This window comes from Penicillium soppii, assembly GCF_028829465.1.
Source record: "Penicillium soppii strain IBT 18220 chromosome Unknown utg000001l, whole genome shotgun sequence".
NCBI classification, from domain to species: Eukaryota; Fungi; Ascomycota; class Eurotiomycetes; order Eurotiales; family Aspergillaceae; genus Penicillium; species Penicillium soppii.
The window spans coordinates 2,180,162-2,195,838 of record NW_026643231.1 but is presented as its reverse complement, the minus strand read 5'-3'; the positions used below and the strand labels follow the sequence as shown (position 1 = coordinate 2,195,838).

Below are 15,677 nucleotides of genomic sequence, written 5' to 3'. Positions count from 1 at the left end.
ACATGATGTAAATTTCAGTCATTGGATTCTGCAAACTATTAGGCACCTTTGTACTCGTACTGTAATTCTTTGAGAGATGTCAGATCAACCGAGCGCATGACCTTTTGAGCGATCAGAATGGTTGCGAGCATGGCTGTGATATATTAGACCCAATCACATCAATCAAATAGACTGAACATACCTCCAGGAATCAAGTAAAATACAGGCCGTGTCCCATAAGATGATCCGGTTGAAAAATAGACTAGAGCCAACAACAAGGAAACCATGCCACTCCCCGGTACTAGAGCAGCATGAATTCGAGCAACACGTTGATTGTGTACATTCATCGGCTTCTTGCCCTTGCGATCTGGCTGGAGAGGAGAGCATCTCATGATATAGGCCGTTGTGATCAACGAGACTAGGCCGAGGAATGAGAACAATCGTTCAGCCTGACTGGATGCTGACAGAACCGAAGGCACGAATATGACGGCAGTCAACAATGGAAGGGCCGTGAAAACCATCTAGAAAGTTCAGCATTGAACATTGATTATATAGGAAAGATATGTACACTATACTGGGCGTTGCGAGCATCGTTTTGGCTCTGCAACAGCTCGATAACCCGTTCCTGTTCTTCTTCATCCAATTCCTCGCGTCCACCTGATTCCTCGGGATATCGAAACACTTTCCGCAGTCTGACTGCGGCCATTTTCAAAATGTAGTAGAAACAATAGTACGATGTACAATCCAAGTTGTCAAATTGGAGGTCATGACGCCGAAACTGTTTGTCCTGTTTGCAACAACTTGGTAAACATTTACATGCAATGCAATTCAATAAACAGAGTACTACTACTATGATATGACACTCTCATAACCTACAGATTTGTTGCATTATAATTATAGTAACGATCATCATCTAGAAAGCGTAAGCACTTCGTAAGCACAAAGTGATATAGCAATAGAGTAGGTGTACAAAAGGATTAGCGTAAACTTCCCTGCTACGACTCAAATATAGCAAGTCCTACGTCCACTTACCTAGATACCCTTTATGCTTTCATCGAATAATCGATGACCCGATACCTCAATATGTGAAAAATGATAGTCTTTCTATAGTTAGTATTCTCAAAGGCTAGAGAGTCGGACATAGACATGACTAGTGCTCGTACTAAGTAGCTAGAATACTTAGTTTAATACCGATATATCTACATATGTACCTTTTCCAGGGCGACTAGGATATTATAATTAGTAGTTGACCGGTTAACCAGTTATAAGAAGTCCACAATGTTCTATTTTAGTTACCCCTATCTCATTAAATACCATGGAATCTTCTCAGCTAAGAGGCACTAGCTTGGTGATAGAAGTTTGAAATACCACGCTAGATAGCTGAATTTTCTTCCATTAACCAGCCAGAGGATTGTGTCTTTCCTCGATAGTCTAATGCGTCGTAGTAAAAAAAATAATGGTGAAATATCTATACCAGCCGGTGGTAGATCGGAGATGAATCAGCCGCCCCAACTAGTTACCCGCCGACAAATCTGCCGCAACTTGCGATTGATTTTCCGCATTTTACCAACCGCATTTCCCCCGCCCACCATGGTCTTCTCACGAGTATTCATTCGGCGTGCCGGGCTCGCCCGACCAGGACGTCAAAATATGACTGCACGACGCACAATCATGCCAGCCCCCGGGCCGAACGCGGGACCATTGCTGGAACGACGCGCAGACCGAGAGCTGCCAAACCCCAATCCCGGCCGACGCTGGCTACTCACTCTGCCAATCTTCATTATTGCCACTGGAGCTGGCATGCTGGGTATCTTCAATTACCAAAAGTCCTCGTCTAGTATTGTGAACAGCACGCTGTATGCGCTGCGCACCTCGCCCCAGGCTCGCGAGATTCTGGGCGATGAGATCTATTTTGCGCAGCAGATCCCGTGGATTAGTGGCGAAATGAACCAATTGCATGGTCGGATTAATATCTCTTTCTGGGTGAAGGGTACTAAGGCCCAGGGCAAGATGAAGTTCCACAGCATCCGGCCGAATCGTATGAGCTATGTGAGTAGTGGCTATTTATTTGGTTTCTTAGCTCAGGGCCAATTGTCTCCTTTTGCAAATTACTGACTGTAATTATTCTCTAGTTCCGCACTGAGGAATGGAGTTTGGAGACCGAGGATGGACAGGTGGTCCAATTGCTTGAAAAGGGCAGTGATCCATTCCGGCAGGTTTGAATATGTGACATTGTGGCAGTATGTACAGATAAAGCAGTGCATTGGGCTCGGGCGTTCTGGGACATCATTTATGGGTACCATTTTGTTGCGTTATCCACCGAATTGGCGAACCCTCGAGGGATTTCTATCATTGAGAGAAAAAGGAAGGATATCATTTTATGTATCATATACAAACGCCGCTCAAGTAAAACAATATCGCGCGTATGGTGTAATAGTACATGTCAGAACAGAAGACAAATCTCCAATTAATCAAACAGATGCGGGAGCAGATTCAGGCACTGACTTGGCCTCTGCCACCGGCACTTCTGGCCAAGGCTTCTTGATGGCGTCCTGAATTCTCACGACACAGCCCTTGGGACCACTGACCGCACCTATATCAAAAAGAAGTATATTAGAGAAGCGTGCCTCAAAGACAACGAGAAGGAATCACATACCGCTCACAACCACAATGCCATTCTCAGAATCAACCTTGAGAATCTTCAAGTTCTGCACGGTGTTTTGGTTGTTACCCATGTTTCCAGCCATCTTCTTGCCCGGATACACACGAGAACCACCGCCCTGACCAGGACCAGAAGAACCCATGGAACGATGCGTCAAACTAACACCGTGACTACGGTCCTGACCACCGAAACCATGTCTCTTCATCACACCAGCAAAGCCCTTACCCTTGGTGTTGGAGCGGGCATCAACAAATTGTCCTTCCTTGAACCAGCCAGCCTCAATGCTTTGACCAACAGGCAGAAGGCCCTCTTCACCCTTAACACGGAATTCGAAGATATGACGCTTAGGTGAAGAACCATTGACAGAGAAGTGTCCCAAGAGTGCCCTGGTGACATTGCTGGGGTGCTTCCAGCCAGCACCAACCTGCACAGCATAGTACCCATGCCTCTCACGGGTCTTGTGGGAGAGAACCTCAACACGATCAAGCTGCAGAACGGTACAGGGAATGCGCTTTCCGGACTCGGGGTCGAAAATGGCGGTCATACCCTTTTTAATTGTGATAGCACCGGATCGGAGGGGGAGGGAATTGGCTTTGCGACGGAGAGCCGCTGTCGATGTCGATTCGAGGACGGGCAGACCAGGGCCAATGTTGAAACGACTGGGTTTGGGAGGATTGAGCGATCTGATACCGAATGAGCGTACGGAGATTGGTGTGATCAGCGAACCCCATAGGGGCGACTGAAGCCCTAAGCGTGGCGACATTTTGTGGTGATATGAAGGTGCAGGTGTCGACGGTTTTGCCGTTGATGAAGGGAAGTTTTTGGTGCATGGCTTAGTCATCCACGCGAAGTAGGTATATGTAGGTACAGGGTGTATACTCCGCGTATCGATAAATCTACATTTCTTCACCTTCTCAACCCCAATTTAACAGGGAGATATTGTAATTCGAATCCGTTACAGACCAGATCAATATACATACATATAAAGACATCTCAACGATCAAAATATCATCATCTTCCACAAACCCGTCCATTCCCTCCTAACTCCGATCGGATCGGAACCCGAAAACGCCGAGAGATAAAAAAAGATCCCCGTCAGAAATCAATTTCTTTTCAATCCTACTAGACAGCATTCACAATGTCTTTACGATCAACCCTCCTCTCGAAATGGATCCGACCCAGTGAGATCCTCAGAAGGACCACTTTCAATAATATCCCCCGCGCATCACGCCCCATCTTCGCGCAAACACGAACCTTCATAACAGCACCGCGGCTTTCAACCCGACCCAAACCAAGCTCATTGCTACCAAAGCAACGATTTAATCGCCGCTACAACTCCGGCTCAGCCGGCAATAGTCATGGACAAGCCCAAGCTGAGAAAGCGTCTCTATCAGATCGATTGAAGAAGCTGTCTAGGGAGTATGGATGGACCGCACTGGGTGTGTACCTTGCGCTGTCGGCGCTTGATTTCCCATTCTGCTTTGCAGCAGTGCGATTGCTAGGCGTTGATCGAATTGGACATTACGAACATGTTGTTGTTGAGTTTGTGAAGGATAAATTCAAGGCTGTTTGGCCAACCACTGAAGGGTCAGAAGACGGACAAGGAAACTTGGCCCAGGCCGAAGAAAGGAATCAGGATGAGGCCAGTAAGTTTTCTATACCAAAATTTTCTGTTAGAAAACACATGATACTGATTTCTATAGGTATTTGGACCCAGTTGGTATTTGCGTATGCTATTCACAAGAGCTTCATCTTCATCCGAGTCCCCTTGACAGCGGCAGTTCTGCCCAAAGTTGTAAAGACGCTACGGGGATGGGGATGGAACATTGGTAAACGGAAGCCGAAGAGTACCTGAACAGATGAATTTATAGCATAGCGAACCATTGTGTACATTATTTTAGCCATTCAGCTCTCTAATACGGCATTGTTGCCTTCTCCTCTCATCTACAACCCAACCTATGGCACCGACATGAGAAAGGAAATGACAAAAAGATTGCGCTGGGATCTGTTGATATAACTAGCCAACAGCAAGACAAAGATGAAAAAAAGAAATGAAAAAAGGGCACCAAAGCTCGTAATCTTCGTGGAAATTAAGATATAAGTGTGTCCGGTCGATCACATGTCGATCATATCGTTGAATCTCAGGATGCCGTTCGCTTTCATGACACCGTTGACACCATCTGGCATGCGGTATGCCCATTCTGCAACACCCATGGTGTCGGTGGGTAGTTCTTCGACTTGGTCCGACTGACTGACCTCATCGGAGGTATCAGCCACAAGCACGAGACCAAGTTCTTTGATGGTTTCAACTAGTGCGGGGACAACGTTCTGGAAAATGTTAGTATATGAGACAGAAATAACAATATAGGATCAAACGAACCAATAGACTAGATCTGCATATCAATCCCATGAAATTGTTACTTTGGGCAATGCGTGCAGATTCTTTGATGGACATCGAAGCCCGACCACTGCTGTTGACATGGGGTTTCGAGTCAACATTGCGAGTGAGGTCACGAATCTGACCAAGGTCATTGCAGAGAAGAACGGGATCTAAGAGGAGTCAGTGTTGGCAATTATCGATAGACTTTATGGTGAAGACTCACAGTTGGGTTGCTTCCAGTTGAGAGCACTACAGATATTGGGGTTATAGGAGGTGAAAACGACAGAGCGCATGAAGTCCGGATTCTTATCTCTAGCAACACGAGCGTGGTCGAAGACATCGGTCAGAATAGCGTCGGCAAAGCTGTTCACATCCGCCAAGGAGGTCATGGCGAGTCTCTTCTCCTCCGCAGGGGACGGGTAGAGGATGGAGATGTTGACATTCAAGTCGATAGGGAGTTGGCGGAGAACATCCCGTAATGGCAGGAAGGAATTTGCGAGGAGACGATGGGTCTTGGGCATATCAGAAGCCGCCTCCGCGGACAAGAAATCGAGGATCGTGAGTTGATTAACACCGCGCTCTGCGCCGATGAATTGGAACTGATCGAATGTCAAATGAGATATCGGGATCTCAATTCCGTGATGATTGATCGTGAATTGCGGGTACAAGACAGCAACACGGTCACGAGTCAGCTGCACGAACAATTGAACATAGTCACCCGACAAACTGGATCCAGTGACGAAGCCATTGTGTTCCGAGTCTTGGGCACTAGTCGCCTTCCAATATGTGGCAAAGTGCGTGATCTCCAGGGGATCGCCGTGGTATGGCTTGATGACCTGGAAGTTGAATCGCAGTTGGCCGATTCCGCGAAGCCGGGGATCGAAAAGCGGCAGACAGCCCGAGCCAGTACTGGATTTTTCGGCGCGGAAGAGCTCTGGAAGAGCGACACTCTTCGCAATGACTTTTGAGCCAAACGTAGGGAATATCTCGAAGTCCACGGCGAATGTATCCAAGTTATCCACGTGGAAGGATATCGTACGGGAATCATCCTGGATAGGGAGCATGATAGTACGGGGGATGAGATCGGAAAGCTTGGAAGAGATGGTCATACGAGCAGCGGGATGGCGACCTGCCTGGTCGAAGGCAATGGATCCAACATTCCCTTGATCGAACAAAAGCTGAACAAAGACCTTTTTGTCAAGGAAGTTATGACCATAGCGACGGAGGGGGATGATGGGAGGAGGCAACTCTAGGTCCGGGATGCCATCGGTCATTTCCATCTCAGAGTGACCGGGATCCATAGACATCGGGTCACCCATCGGGCCGGGCTCTTGCATCCGAACGCCATTCAGAATGTCAAGCGGTCCTAGCGCGGGTGGTTTACCCCGAGCCGGCTGGGCCCAGAGAAGAAGCATACACTCCAAATGCCCCTCCCAAGCAGCGTAGTACATCGCTGAGAGACCCTTCTCATCAGCAACCTGTGAATCCACACCGCACTCAAGGAGCGTGCGTAGACAGGGGACGCAGCCTTCGCTGGCAGCGTGGAAAAGCGGAGTCCACTGGTATAGCTTGTCCTTCTGATCGAGGTCAGCACCGTGGTGCTTCAACAATAAAAGCAGATCGGGTGATTGTGATGCACGAGCGACCATATGTTGCGGGTAGAGACCCTCGGCATCAGGTAGCAACTTGGCATTTCGCTCGAGGAGCATCTTCACAATAGGAAGCGAACCATGTTGACAGGCCAGGTTCAGAGGGATATGATCTGGTTCCTGCATTGACACCGGGTCAACGCGGGCATTGCTGCGGAGGACATGTTCAGCACAAGCCAACTGACTCTTAACAATGCTGTGAATCAAAGGAGTGAAATTATCGTGGTCCAAGAAGTCGACGGTTTTAGGATCTGCTTTGAGCAGATCCCGCACCATATCAGCACGGCCATTCCTACAGGCATAATGCAGAGGGATGCGACCATAGACATCTGAGCGGGAAACATCCACAGAAGCCTTGAGGCCAGCCTTGAAGACGAAGTCACGGCCAGAGATAGCGGCTTCATGGAGACAGTTCCGCTCGTTGATATCGTCCTCGGCGTGAATGTCAACCAGTTGACTCTCCAGTAGAAGCGCGAGCACTTCATCCGAAAACCCGTTGATGGCTGTTAAGAAAGTGCGGGTTGCACGCTCACGAGCGTCCGGAAATTGATGTAACCTCGCCAACCATTCGCGTAGTGTCTGCAAATTGCCCGTCGATGCCGACTGTAGCATCTGGATATCTAACTCATCCTCTTCGGAGCCCAAGAAGACGGTCCGGTCTGTCGGACGCGAAGCATCATATTGGATGTTTTCTCCCTCTGCCCAGGCTTCCAACTCCAGCCGGGCGGTGGTGGCTCTGTCCGCGAGGTCGCGAAGAACCTCCCGATTAAAACACGGTTGGACTTCCACGGCCCGATGGAGATATAGCTCTTTCATGCGAGATTTGGAGGTTTTATCCCATTTCTTAAGGATTTTGGACATAGCAGTCTCGTTGATCTCAACGAATTGTTGAAGCTTGTTCAAGTCGCCATCGAACTGCTGGAACCCTTCGAATAGCGCAACGAAGTTGGAGGGTGCTTTGGAATTAGAGCTGGTACGGTTCTGAATTACCCGCTTCTTATCGACCAGCGTTTTCAGGCGCAGAGTGAACTAAAAAAAACCTGGTGAGTCTTTCAAACACGATCACAGTCATATCATGCACTGAATAAACGGCCATACCTCTTGTTCTTTCTGGAGGTAGAAAGCGTTGACTTTCTCAATCTCTCGCTCCTACATATTATAATCAGCACAAGTCTTCTCCCAGCAAACTAGAAAGATCACTTTACCAATCGAAAAAAGAACACCTCCTTGTTTGCGCGCAACAAAGCCTGAGGATCTGCATTATCTCTAGCAAGTTCCTCGGCTGTTCTTTGCGCCGGGATGTTAGGAGTAGCACTGAGTTGTTTGATAAGCTTTTAAAAATCATTAGCGTCTCCGTACAGACACCAGCATATGATCCAGCCGTTGACCAACCTTCTTCAGCGCCTTATAGTTAACGAAGCTAGCAGCATATTCAGGAAGATCTAGCTGCCTGCGCTGGATCTGTTTGCCAAACTTCCTATAGTGCTGTATCAGTACCAAGCCAATTGGAGGGGTATAGTCTGGGTTGCGCAAACTTACATATTGGAACACTCTCAAAGAGAGCTTTAGCTCTGCCGAGCTCTACCGAACAAAAGCAAGACTGTACTCGGCGATAGGAAGCTGAGGGGTAATCGAAAGTGTGAGCTTGTGTGAGGGTGCAGGGTGTGAAAGGTGGGAAAGAAGGATAGGACACGTCTGGAGGAAATGGTACCGAACCCTCGAGGGATGAGGGGGTCCGCAATTGCAGTGGGGAAGATAATAATAATAGTGGGACAAAGTAGAGTATCACTTATGTGTGACGTTGCTTCGTAAGGTTTCCCATAAGGTATTGTGATCCAATAGTTTAAGTTGAGGGGGCATGAATAGCTGACAGATTTTTGGCAGGGATGAAGTTGGAGCTTAGAGAAAGAAGGAGAGGGAAGAGATAGAAGATAGAGAGATAGGGAGAGAGCGAGAGGGAGAGATTCTCAGGTACCGTAACAGGAAAAGTGGGAACTCTTATGATTCACACTATAAAGTGTAGGAAGTCCTTTAGTGAAGGTGTGTATTTTTTTTCTGTTGTATGATCGAAGTCGGAGTGGTCTGCGGATCACCGCCAATTAGCGCAAACAACCACTGCACGTGTGGAAGTTCTTTGGTTGACACTTCTTATCATTTGATTGCGTATTCGAGTGCCAGGTACAATATACTCCTTGGTCACCTATAGCCTTATGGATGTACATTGATACATACACAGAGGTTTGGGCTATAGAGTACAACATTAATGTATGTATTAATTGATCACTGTAGGCATACCGCTCATGGTCATATGCCTGATGGTTAGTTATGTAATGCCTTGATGCCTTAATTTGGTGTTGGCTCAGACCGCTTTCAGCCTCGAATAGCGTACACTCCGTACCTACATCGGTACATATGTATGATAACTCTATCCGGCACGGAATGATTCCCCCGGATAGACCCATGAAAATGAAGCTTTTTATACTAATACAAATTTATACATCACCACTGTTGAAGATGGTTGTGACATTGTTTCACCAGTATAAGCCCAATTGATATGATTCTATTTACATTAAATAGAGAAATAATAGTGTAATTAGTTTATCTACCATTATATAATCCCATCCATGGATGTTTTCAACAATGTAAGTATTAGGCGTAGGAGTGTCTCGAACAATTTGCCATACATTATGATTACAATAATAACTAGCTGCCACGTCGTGATGCATACATATGTACATGTCCACGGATATATTCTTCGCCTTCTTGATCATACTGTTGGCCTTTACCGCTTTGGTCTGCGTACCGCTACTCTGCTACTACTACAAAATTGTACCGTCAGCAAACATAAATTCTAGTAATTGCAATTCTTATACCAGTTACAAAAAGGAGTAGATAACAGACACCCGTCAACTCGAGTATGTCCGCATGGAAACTCCACGCTCAGCAGGAAATGTACAACTCCTTACATAAAACAAGACAAAAAAACAAGCTATGCAGCTGGGGGATGTGCGGGATATATCAAAACAGATGACCAGAACGAAATCAAAGCCCGACAGGCCGATTGCCGATTAAGGGTGACGAAGGAGAAAGCCGGGGGAGAAAAGTGTAAGAAACAATAGAGACATGACGAAGTGAAGGGTGAAGGTCCATCGCGCCGGGAACTGAAACATGAGAGACCCGAGGGGGAGAGAAAAACGAATGAAGTCGGCGGTGATGATGAAAAGAAAAGAAGGAATGTATGTGTGTGTGTCTGTGTGTGGTATTTGGTACTGTGCAGAAAGGCCGAGCTTTTTTAGAAATCACAAAATGATTGGAAACGTTAATTCCGCCTATCAGAAGTTTTGGGCAATACCGGCATTCCCTTGTCGTGGGTAGACACCCGGATTTTCAATGCGAGTATTGCGACGCGCTTGAACATCCCGGATCACAGGTTGGTATTCGTCACCACCATAGGCCCCGTTGGTGTTCATGTCACCATAGTACGGGTTCTCACCGTAGTATCCACCGGAAGGGTGTGCAGCAGACATGTGGCTTTCTTCTGAAGCCTCGGAGCGGTTGGCAGCGGAGTAAGCCGAAGAAGCGTTGGACGGGCCACGGTGAATGTCGCCGTTACGGTTGTTCGCAGCTACAGGGGCTGCACCCAACACACCAATGGGTTCCACCTCACCAGAATCCGGTCGGGCGCCGTCAGAATATTGCACGGTGCCTTCGCTGGGAGTGGGACCGTGGTGGTAGCCGGGGCTGCTGCCTTCTGACATAGCAAGGCCACCCATTCCGCTGGAGAGATTGGTGGACGCCTTACGGCCGGCAGAGGTAGTTCCCCAGCCACGGTAACCAGAAGAAGTGTCATCCTTGGGAGCCACAACACCTGCCATGCCAGGAAGAGTAGGGTCATTGTTGGGGTTGAATCCATATTCTTCAACTTCCTTGCGGCGTTCCTCTTCAGCGGCCTTATTCGCCTTGCGCTTGCGCCAGAAGAAAAGAGCGGCCAAGATGATCAGAGCGACCGAAACGACCGGCACGACGACTGCGACAGCAATGGTGCCATTGGTTGAAAGTCCAGAGGAAGCGGCAGCAGCTCCAGTCGAAGATGCCGAGGAGGCTGAGCTAGTGATGCTGGAGGATGCGGCGGTCGATGTACCGGTGTTGGCAGGGGCTGTTGATGTGACGTAGACCACAGTGGTTCCTCCGTTGCTGTTGCTGGAAATCGACGAAATCACTGTCGGCTCGGTCGTTGAAGTGGTAGACTGCTGAGCTGTAGTCGTAGGAGCAGAAGTAGAGGTGCTCGACGTACTCGACGTAGTCGATGTGGTTGGCACAGTCGTAGATGTGCTGCTAGTACTAGACGAAGTCGTACTGGTGGTGGGCGCCGGTTCACTGGAAGAGGAGGATGTTGTGGTTGTGTGGGCGGCGGTTGAAGTTTGGGACGAAGAGGTGGAAGCTGTAGTCGCGGCAGATTCACTGGGGGTGGCCGAGGTCGCAACAGAAGCGCTATCAGCAACGACTGCTTCAGTAGCAGCAGGAGTAGACCCGACGGTCGCCGCCATCGATTGGGATACCATGGTCGATGTTGTTCAATGTGGTGAGATTGGGATCGAAGCGATCCAGGAAACCGGAGGAGTTTTAGGAGACGAGGATTTCCGGTTCCGGCAACAATATCTTCATGAAAGAGAAGTGTTAAAAAAATCCTCCGAATCCGACAGAATGATTTAACGAGAGACTGGACGCTTCGGGACGCGTGGAAAGAGTTCAGGGGAAAAGCGGGAATATCTTCAAACCCATCAATCCTAACAAAAGAGAAATGAGAACGAAAAGAAAAAAAGGAAAATGATAAATGAAAATGAAAATGACGAAGAACTCGAACGCAATCAACTCACAATCTCAAAGCCTCAAGTCAGCCAGCCATGGGGGGGGGGGAAGTGTGGAAGGGGAGAGGATTTGGGAAGTGGAGTTTTCTGTACGAGTGCAGCGTGTTATCCGCAGTTGGTCATTCTTAGTTTGTATCATGTACTATTAATACACCTAGGCATATATTACGGATTAGGTACATATACATGTAGCTACTTGATTATATTCTGCAGGCTATTGTAGAGTGTTATAGTAATTTATTGTTGTAGTACTTTGTTTATATGCATAACATGATACTGCTTAGGGTAATCCCTTTGCTTTGTCTCACAGGGCTATGAAGACCCCTATACTCCGTAGTCACACTCACTTCTTTTATATTTATCTACATATGTACATGCTTAATCTCAGTATTTGTAGACTATAATAGACTGTATAAATATACTGTATTCGATCGGAATGAAAAATTTATTCGATTCCAATGGTACAAGAAGAGACAAAAATCAGTTGTACCATGGAAGGCAATGCCCATTTCCCCCATTTAGCCTTGTGTGCCCTAACACATTAAAATATATAGGGCATATATATGGCTACAACCGTACTACAGAATAGTAATTATATACATATGTAGTCATAATAATCATATTAATGGTCAATGATGCACTTCGTACTCAGTCGCCACAAAAATCTTGTTATCTGGCTTTCTCCACTCCGGGTTAACGGTTGACCATAGTCCTCGTATAATATTGTACAATAGTATCGTTGTATACCGAGGTACTGTACTAGTCGACCGTCTATGCGCTATAATTGTAATAAAATACGATCGACACTGTCCAATCTTGTTTGTTGCATCTGGCCCATTCCCGTTAAAAACTCTATGATCTCTTAAAATCGATTCGGCCCCCGAAATTTACTGTGGAGTGTTGTACACGGTCTAGATTGGAACACCTACAATCTATAACTTGGCAGTGTACTTCCCGTCATACGTACGTACATCTGAACAATTTACACCTGTATGATTGTTCTAGATCTACCAAGAAAAAAAAGACACACATATATACAGCCTAAAGGCGAAAGAAACGCCGTAGGCAGATTTCCCCCTTTCCCCCCCATTCCCAAAAATAAACAGATAACAGGGAAACAAAATCGTCGTATCCAAAGGCTCTGAGATTGCTCTTTATTTGTTGTTAACCATATCCCAGTTGGGACGCAAGCTAGTCATCATGTCATCCCTGGTGCCAACTGCCTGCGGCGGCAAACGGCTAACGCGATAATTACCCATGCGGATATTGTTTTGGTGCGCCGCGGAGACACCGCTCCGAGCACTACGGACACTACCTGCGTCACTACCACCGCCGCCTTCGTTCTTGAACCGCGGCGGCGGCACAAAGTCCAGATTGGTGTACGTGCCAGACTTGCGCAGCGCGTGGGGGCTAGGCATCACAGCTAGATCGTCAAAGGCGGAGACGAGTGGGGTGTGGGCGCGGACAGCGGGACTGTACGGGCGCATACCACCAGTCGGAGTCTCGGCACGACCGTCACGACGCTCCTTGAATCCGTGCGCGGGGGCGAAGTCCATGGCCGTCATGAGAGAATCGTCCGTCAACATGTGTGGGGTAGGGAGCACTTGCAGCGGGGCTGGAGGAGGCATGGGTTTACGACCGCGTGCACCGGGGTGGTTGGAGGCGGATGAAAAGGCACGGGGACCCGAGGCAGATGGGAAGGCTCGCGGGCTGGGCATGCCATTGAAGCCGGCGGAGTTGGTGGCCTGGTGACGGGCGGCGCCTTGGAAGCGAGGGGGAGCCCGAGGTGGTGGTGTCATGGCCCGGCGTGTATAGGGCGCAGCGTAAGGAGCAGGAACCGGAGGAGCCGCCGCGTCATAGTATTCGCCTGTGACAGGGTCATAGATGAAACCCCCGGCACCGCCGCCGCCCTCGTAGAACTCGGGCCCAAAGTCCTCGTAGTACGTGGTCTCGCGACCGGTCTTGCTCTCATCGAAATACTCCTTGTAAAAGGAGCGGATCCGGTTGGCACGCTGCTCGGGATTGTCGGCAGGGTCCTCTGGGGGCAGAGGGCGCACACCGAGGGTCAATCGGCGGGTGTCACGGTGGGAATCATATACCGGATCCAGGTTGTGAGGTTCTTCTGGGAGTCCGGGTTCCTTGTGGGCATCGTGGGGCTCATCTTCTGAGCCATGGAGGTTGACCGCGGGGAGATTGTAGTCCGACTTGCGGTCGCCATAGTCACTCATCGTCACATCGCTGACCGGCAGGGAGATACGAGGAAGCTGGGCAGAGACCTGGTCGTGTTCAGGTGATTGCGAAGGCTCAGGGAGCGGGAAGTTGAGGCGTCCTTCATGCGGGCTGGTGCCATGAGGCTCGTCCAGACCGAAATTGAGAGGAGTGGCATCCACATGGGGCAGGAATTCGGGAGAGCCACTCCTGTCGGCACTAGGACTCCCGATGGCCAAGCCAGGTTGAGCCACAGGGGCAGGGGGTGTCAGCCCATGATGGGGGGATTGATTGCGCGGACTAATGGGGCTGCGCGCATGGGATTCAGTGGGGGAACTGTAAAGCGGTGGGGATGAACGAGACATCCTCTGGGCATTCTTGAGAAGACCTGAATTCGAATCCTCGGCAGGTCCAAATCGGGAGCCCGTAAAGCTCGAGGCATCATCAAGAGGTCCCCTGGGGAACGACCGAACAGAGCCAGTAGCAGTGGCAGGGCGATACTTGTCATCATCGATTGACATGGAGTGCAAAGAATCCCGCGAGCCGACCAAACCGGGAGGCATCAGATAAGGACTGACGTCAAGGGACAATCCCTTGGTATGACCTGGTTCCGACATTGGGGGCATTCCTCCCTGTCCACCTTTCCTCCTCGTGGCAGGTCCAACTGTATCCATTCCGAAATCGAGGGATTTATGTTTATCCATTGCATCTTCCCGTAGAAGTTTCTTGACGTGTCTCCGGTGAAGAACAATGAGGACGACGATGGCACATAGAATGGGAACACCTGCACCGAGGACGACGGGCAAGACTGTGGTGGTCAGATTGCTGGTGGGCTTGGCACCATTGGTGGTCCCGGATTCCGATGACTCGGGCGCTCTGGCCACGAGGGACGGCATATTTGTAACTAGAGTGGTGGTCGGGACCAGGAATGGTAGTCGATGTGAAGGGACGACATCCCGGCGAACATAGTTTCGCATAATGACAGTCCGGTCTATGGGAATCGACCCGATGCAATAATGTGAAGACCGGTCAACGCGATTAAAATGGCGATAGCCGCTTAAAGATTGATGCTCGTCATTTAAGTCGGATCACACAAATTTTGAACAAAAGTATTCGAATGATCGAAAATGAGTGACTCGAGAGGAATGTAAATGAGTGAACGGAACAAAGTTCCAAAAAAAGAATGTGTGTAGGCAATGAGTGTAATGAGTAAGTCGAGTTGAAGGTTGAAAAAGAAGAAGAAAAGAGGAGAAGAGAAGGAGAGTTCTAGATTGGGGGGGCCTTTAGCGTGTGGAAGATACACACACAATCTCTCTCACTCTCTCTGTCTCTCTTTTTATCTATCTCCGCATTTACCCCCTGAGAAAGCTTCCGTTTCTGTTATATTTAGCTTACTATAGTAATGTGTCTTCAATTATTTCCTTTTTATTTTTGGCTTTTTTAGAATGATATATCCCTCTGATCATTCTCCTCTTCAGACTGTTTGTTGATATTCTAAGAGATAACCAATCTCTGCAGTAAGTAAGGTACAGTGAGACCTCTTTTCAAGTATCCCCTGGGGCTTGGTCGCGTCAGGAACCCGTGTCATTGACCAATCGCTGTTCGGCTGCCCCTGAACCCGAAATGCGAAGTGGACACCCCTACTGTTGTGTGGCTGTATCTTGAACCGGTACGTTGTACTACGTACGACTACTCCGTATAGTATATCTGTATCCCCTATGTAAGGGCTTAAGGGGGGATCTAGTTACTTCTCCTGTTCTTCTCCCCAAGTCTAATTATAAAATTCTAACTATCGATATGCCAAGCTCTGATTCTTAGGATAGGCTGATGCTTAATCTTTGCGTAATATTGAAGCTGTTCCAATATTCCCTTTGATAAGATTGTACGTACCTAGGTATGTACCTATGTATGTTATGATCTTCTAGCATACA

The 15,677-nt window shown here is 48.4% G+C and overlaps 7 protein-coding genes across 7 annotated transcripts; 2 read left to right on the top strand and 5 right to left on the bottom strand.

Annotated features, from left to right (window-relative positions):
* Nucleotides 1–38: 38 nt before the first annotated feature.
* Nucleotides 39–685, bottom strand: N7529_000833 (uncharacterized protein; the record flags this gene model as incomplete). The annotated part of the gene is made up of 3 exons (XM_057236364.1): nt 39–133; nt 182–500; nt 548–685. The coding sequence occupies 3 exons, from the start codon at nt 683–685 to the stop codon at nt 39–41; spliced, it is 552 nt and encodes a 183-aa protein (XP_057103167.1).
* Nucleotides 686–1,569: 884 nt separating this feature from the next.
* N7529_000832 (cytochrome c oxidase assembly factor 1 family protein) lies at nt 1,570–2,201 on the top strand (the record flags this gene model as incomplete). The annotated part of the gene is made up of 2 exons (XM_057236363.1): nt 1,570–2,028; nt 2,112–2,201. The coding sequence occupies 2 exons, from the start codon at nt 1,570–1,572 to the stop codon at nt 2,199–2,201; spliced, it is 549 nt and encodes a 182-aa protein (XP_057103166.1).
* Nucleotides 2,202–2,450: 249 nt separating this feature from the next.
* N7529_000831 (mitochondrial 54S ribosomal protein uL3m) lies at nt 2,451–3,404 on the bottom strand (the record flags this gene model as incomplete). Its single annotated transcript, XM_057236362.1, has 2 exons — nt 2,451–2,572; nt 2,636–3,404. 2 exons carry the CDS (start codon nt 3,402–3,404, stop codon nt 2,451–2,453), a joined length of 891 nt encoding a protein of 296 aa, XP_057103165.1.
* Nucleotides 3,405–3,779: 375 nt separating this feature from the next.
* N7529_000830 (uncharacterized protein) lies at nt 3,780–4,496 on the top strand (the record flags this gene model as incomplete). Its single annotated transcript, XM_057236361.1, has 2 exons — nt 3,780–4,287; nt 4,345–4,496. The coding sequence occupies 2 exons, from the start codon at nt 3,780–3,782 to the stop codon at nt 4,494–4,496; spliced, it is 660 nt and encodes a 219-aa protein (XP_057103164.1).
* Nucleotides 4,497–4,756: 260 nt separating this feature from the next.
* On the bottom strand, nt 4,757–8,978 carry phoC (uncharacterized protein; the record flags this gene model as incomplete). The annotated part of the gene is made up of 8 exons (XM_057236360.1): nt 4,757–4,969; nt 5,022–5,191; nt 5,245–7,699; nt 7,769–7,819; nt 7,876–8,001; nt 8,063–8,147; nt 8,903–8,915; nt 8,966–8,978. 8 exons carry the CDS (start codon nt 8,976–8,978, stop codon nt 4,757–4,759), a joined length of 3,126 nt encoding a protein of 1,041 aa, XP_057103163.1.
* Nucleotides 8,979–10,002: 1,024 nt separating this feature from the next.
* Nucleotides 10,003–11,232, bottom strand: N7529_000828 (uncharacterized protein; the record flags this gene model as incomplete). The annotated part of the gene is made up of 1 exon (XM_057236359.1): nt 10,003–11,232. One exon carries the CDS (start codon nt 11,230–11,232, stop codon nt 10,003–10,005), a length of 1,230 nt encoding a protein of 409 aa, XP_057103162.1.
* Nucleotides 11,233–12,692: 1,460 nt separating this feature from the next.
* N7529_000827 (uncharacterized protein) lies at nt 12,693–14,723 on the bottom strand (the record flags this gene model as incomplete). Its single annotated transcript, XM_057236358.1, has 1 exon — nt 12,693–14,723. The coding sequence occupies one exon, from the start codon at nt 14,721–14,723 to the stop codon at nt 12,693–12,695; it is 2,031 nt and encodes a 676-aa protein (XP_057103161.1).
* Between the last annotated feature and the right edge of the window lie 954 nt (nt 14,724–15,677).